The 5,295-nt window shown below is 41.1% G+C and overlaps 1 protein-coding gene across 4 annotated transcripts in view; it reads left to right on the top strand.

Annotated features, from left to right (window-relative positions):
- Window positions 1-18: 18 nt before the first annotated feature.
- Window positions 19-5,295, top strand: part of SOS1 (SOS Ras/Rac guanine nucleotide exchange factor 1) — a 64,564-nt gene continuing 59,287 nt past the window's right edge. The window contains exons 1-2 of one of the 4 annotated variants that reach the window (XM_014964529.1): window positions 19-1,067; window positions 2,514-2,668. Coding sequence is in view for 1 of the 4 variants with exons in the window: in XM_014964527.1 (XP_014820013.1) it covers window positions 1,047-1,067 (21 nt within the window). In the remaining 3 variants the exon portion in view is untranslated. Of the gene's footprint in view, window positions 1,068-2,513; window positions 2,735-3,313; window positions 3,567-5,295 lie in introns of those variants that run through there. The other 3 variants (XM_014964528.1, XM_014964527.1, XM_014964530.1) reach the window with 3 other exon arrangements.

The following is a 5,295-nucleotide window of genomic DNA, read 5'->3' as shown; positions in this document are numbered from 1 at the left end:
TATGAGGAACTACTGGGAGAATTTTGATTAATCAGTGTTCTGGCTTGATGACTTTTAGTTAGGCTTCTCTTAGTTTAAATGCCATTTTGCTGCGAAGGCTTCATTAGGACAAACTAGTAAGTCTTGCTCCCTTGGGATGGTGAAGTTTGTGCCTGTGGTGTGGGAAGAACTCATTTGGAAGAGAGAAAAAGCGTTGAGGGCTCCTCTTCCACTTCTGCAGCCAGAGACCAGAAAATAGAAGGCTTAAGAAACATGAGGTTTCTGACACCGTTGCTTGAACTGGCTTCAGATTGCAGAACTTGATGCTTTTTAGTCACGCACAGCAATGCTTTATGAGTCTGTCACTGTTGCATTGATTAACTGCAACTTTTGCCAAAAGACTTGCTCCTGGGGCTAGTTGAACCATTACATCCTCCAGTATGGATTGGAAGTCTCAAGTAGTGCATTTATACTGGTTCAGTGTTTCTTCCTAATTTCCTCTTGCAATGTATTGCCTCCCTTTTCTGGGCGTGCTCTTTGAGGGCTCCAGCACTGCGGTTTCATCCAGTTCTTGGAAGCCTTGTTTGTCTCATCCATAGTGTGTACTGTTAATGCTTTATCCCTGATTGATAGTCACTTCTTTGAAACTATACTGCTGCACTAACCATACAACTCACTGCTGCTTGTGGTGCTCGTAAGCACTGGGACAGCCATCTGACCGAAGCCTGCTTGAAAAGTGGAGCTACCCAAGGTTTCAACGCAGCAAGGAAGAGCTTGTTCCTTTGGAGGATGGTTTATTCCACAGTGTAGCAAAGGTTTATCTAATTTGGAATGAAGCTCAGTGCTGACTACTGGAGGACATAGAGTGAGGATTCGAGGCAAGGTGTGAGCTGAGACTTTGGAATTACTTGCTACATCTGAAGCACAAGATTTCTTCCCAATGGACAAGCCATTAGTGGAGTCACCCTGCATTAAAGATGCTTGCTGAAGGAGTTGGATACATTCCTTGAGGGAGAAAAGGAATTCTGAAGTCAACAGAGAAGGCCAACAATGACAAGCTATGAAGGATGACAAACTGGCCCTGCAAGGTATAGTTGTCTTGGTTTTGTTGTGTTGTGCTCTGTTTCTTACAGTGGATAGAGAGGTGAGGTGGAGTTAGTTCTGAAGGCTTCACGCTCAAACTTGCAACTGTCTGGCAGGTGTTAACTCTTTCAACCTCAGTTCTTCATGAGATTACCACCTGTTCCTTATCTTTTCTCAGGCTGTTGCCCCCTGTGCTCCAGAAGCATAGTCTTCTGCTGCTTACTATTACTGTCCCTGTAAAAGTAGAAATGAAGAATCTGTCCATATTAAGTCTTCTGACTTAATGAGCAGCTGAATACTTGAGTTACAGGAAAACTAAATGGCAGATGAAAATACTAAACTATTATCTTCATGACCTCTTCATTAATGGAGAAGCCAAATTAGGTATTTTACTAACTTACTGTATTATAATATTTACTAACTTACTGTATTATATTATTTAGCCCTCATGAAGGCCCCATAAAGTAATGAACCTGTCATAGGTGGCAGATAAAACCATGAATGTTGCAGCATACTTGCTTTGACAGTCATCTGTCGTTGCACACAAGTCAGGTGCGACACTGCAGCATTGCAGCCAGTGGGTTCGAGACACTGAGCCCTTGCTCTACTGCCCAAAGACATGAGCTGTACCTGGAGGCCAGTGTGTGGGACTAGTAAAATGGAGAACATGGCAGCATATGCCACTGAGGTCAAAGGGAGAATGGTCCTGGAGGGAAACTAGTGCCTTGTGGCTTTGTCTGATAAATTGCCAGAGCATGCTATCTCAGTAGGAGTCAGATTATGTGAAGCTCTTGAACATCTTCTTGTTACTAGAGAAGAACCTTTCCTTTGTTTCCCATTAGCTGACCAGATGCTGACACTCACTCTCAGGTAGTCAGTGAGCTGCTTTCTGAACTCTGCCTTGAAACCAGGTAGATGCACAAATAGGATTATGATGATTTCTTGCATAGCTGGAGATGAGATGCAGTAGTTTGGGAAGACCTGTGTTGAATTGGTATCTCCAATGTGGAGAGTAGTGTTTAATTTAGCATTGTTGACACTCCGGGATGGAGTGTTTGCAGCTACTGGGGAAAGATGCCACCTGTGGACTGAATCATTAGAGTGCTATTGCCCTTTTGTAACTGTGAGTTGACTTGCAATGCAGAGCTCAAACTACAGCCTCAGAATCGCCTTAAAAAATAGGTATTGTTGAATCATTGCAAATACCTCATTGGGAAAAAGCAAGCTATTTTGATTCTGGTGTTTTGTTTTTTTAATTAAGCAGCAAAACTAAGACTATGTAATAAGAATAAATTTCTTCCTACATCAACAAATTCTTAGGAGACCATGCCTTGTATTTTGTTCAACGTGAACCTTAATAATAGAACTGTATTTGCAGCTGCATTTGCAAAAAGCAGCTTTTGTGCTATTCAGATCATAATGTAATTCCTTTTCTTCCGATTCTCCTTCAGATGCTGTCAAGATAGTGTACTGGAGTCTCAATTAGGAAGAAAGTTACGTGTACTGAGATGCTTCTCTGCCTGGTCACTGTAATTTTGAAGCAGCAAAAGAGAAGTGTTGCAGAGAACCTTGGTTGCTGACGGAAGGCAGTAATCATGATGATGAGGTACAAGAAAAGGAAGTAAGAATAACAGCTGGTGTCTGAAGTTGTAGTTGCAGAGATGGACAGAAGGTGAGATGCTGGGGCTGAAGACAGAAGATTCAAGACACATGAAACACCACAGCTCTTGGGTGGCTGGAGATGGAGATACATGGCTTTTAATACATCTTGGAAAATGGACTCAGAAGGGACACCTGCCAAGTGATGCATCTTCCTTCCCGCATTGGGGTTCCTTCACTAGTGAATTTATATGCTTTATTCTAGTCATAAACTTTTGGATAGTTTTTCCTAAATATCTTTCCTTGTGGCTTCGTCTTGCTTGTCAGAACTTCTCTGCATGCCTGTGACTTGCTTCTTCCCTGATATGTTGGTTTTTACAGTAGAAAGCATGTCATCCTTACTAATTGATACCTTAAGGAATTCTATGAATGAGAAAAGCAAAAGAACTTCCTTACAGTACAGATGTTCTGCTACCTCAAATTGCTCAACTGATTCAAAGCAATTAACAAGGGGTGCTGTCAGAATTTGATTAGACTGGTGTGGCTTGACAGCTGAGGGCTATTTGCTTCCTCAACTGAGGCAACTGTTCCAGACAGCGTGCATCCAGGTTCTCTGTGTATCGTATAGTCAGTCTTCTGTACCTTTCATGGGGCAAAAGAGATGAGAAAAGCTGCTTCAGTGACTCCAGAGTGCTTGGGAAGTTGTGGCTGACAAAGATACTTCTACCTGACTCTTTATTACCTAGTTCATCAAATCAATGATACTCGGAATGACACTTCTTATTCTTGGCACTGCTTCACTGCAGATAGAGAACATCCTTAATTTCTGGTCACTTTGGGTTCTCTGTTCTTCTGATGGCTATGGAGGATAAAGTTAAGATCCTCCTACGGTTCAAGTCTTTAATGTAAGTTTTTTTCCCCATGCTTACTGGCGCAGTATAATACTGCTGCCTTGATACATCAAGAGAAATGTTAGGAAAAATGTGAGTCTTGTGGCCTCAGTGAGTTTTTGCTGAAGTGTGGATGCCAGACGTTTGTATTTGGTTTAATTTACTGGCTTTTAATCGGTCAAGATAACAAAACATGAACAGGGTTGCCAAATATCAGCAGAGATGTACAAGAATAGAAGAAAAAACATTTTAATGGAGTGTTTGTACCATGAGAACACTCATCCAGGCAGGCTGTACATAAAACATTTCATCCTGGAATGTTTTAGTGATAAGCAGTTGCTGGTTAGTAATTTCATAGTTACTGAGGGAGGATTAACAAAAGAGATGTTGACTAAAAATAAGGGTTATAACATTAGTGAAGACTTTAAAAGCTACTGAAGAAAATTCTTCCCTCCTCCCCAGAAAAACCTGTTCTGCGGCCAAGTAATTTCTACTAATAATCTGTTGAATAAAATGTGTAAAGGTTTAGAGGAGGCTTGCTTATAAGTAGTAAAGTTTCACCCTCTCAGATAGCGCTTTGGAAAACAGATTGGCCTGTTGTCTCATTACAGCTTCTTTCGTTTTATTATCAAAATGCTGTAGTAAATGTGATGAGTTTTTTCCTTTAGACACTTTTTTACAAGCACTTCGGCTGCCACCGCGTAAGACTCGCTGCATGACAGTACCTGTACTTGGCAATGACGTGCAGTTGTTCTTTAGCGGCTGTTGGGTTTTGATTCGTACTATGACTTCTTGTTGGAATCCCAGTAGATGGGTAGTCTTGCCCAGATGTGAAAAAAAAAAAAAAATACATCTGACCAACAGTATATGCTTCACTTTTATTTCAGTTTGTTATGTAGCTTTAGAATGATTTCCTTCTGTTACGTGCTTTTGTGAAGCTGCTGGAGCTCCTGGTGTTTGTGGTGGACGCAGTTTGGTTATTCTCTCCGTAGCCTTTCACGTGTGGGATTTTTCTGTTATGTTCTTGTATTTAGCAGAACTGGGAACTGTGAGCCTGATCGCACTGATTGTTAATGATCTGGGAGCATTACACTAGTGTTTTTGCGTAAGGTGTGAAGTTGCTTTAAGAAGTCTTCAGAGAGGTTTTTCATTGTAAGTTGAAATTTTTCAGCTTTACGATCGCCCATAAATTAGGCTGTGTAAAGAAGAGGTAACTGAAAACTGTTGCTAAGGAAGTATGGTTCAGCATCAACCAGATTGTCAAATTCACTGTGTGAGTCTTCCTTTCTTATCTGTTATCAAGCACTTCTTTCTAGTGCAGAATGAGCTGCTGAGTCCCAGTCTAGACTCTGGTTTGGGTCATCTTGTGACCAGCCTAGGAGTTGTGTAGGACCAGCTGGAAACCAAGTGTCTGTCTATGCTGAAGCTGTTCGATCTGCAGTGCTTTAACTGAAGCTTGTTTCTGGGTTTGGTTTAGGTCCCTGCTGCTTCCCATGAGGCTTGTGGAAGTGTTTATATTCTAATTTATTATGTAGAGTTTTAAAGGAAGGGTTTGAGAAACTTTATAAACCGTAGCAACTTATTTTATATAAAGCTAAGATCAGATATATTCGCCTTTTTTATTACTAATTAAGCACTCTTTTTCGGTTGGTTTCATTCACTTTTTCTGGCAGTTTAGGCTGTTTTTAGCCGTTGCCATTCCTAATATCCTAATAGAAATTCCTTGCTTTTGTTGACTTCGGGG

The sequence above is a fragment of the Calidris pugnax genome, unplaced genomic scaffold, assembly GCF_001431845.1.
Source record: "Calidris pugnax isolate Ruff unplaced genomic scaffold, ASM143184v1 scaffold219, whole genome shotgun sequence".
In the NCBI taxonomy this organism is placed as follows: Eukaryota; Metazoa; Chordata; class Aves; order Charadriiformes; family Scolopacidae; genus Calidris; species Calidris pugnax.
The sequence above is the reverse complement of the archived record's forward strand: the minus strand, read 5'-3'. Positions and strand labels throughout refer to the sequence as shown.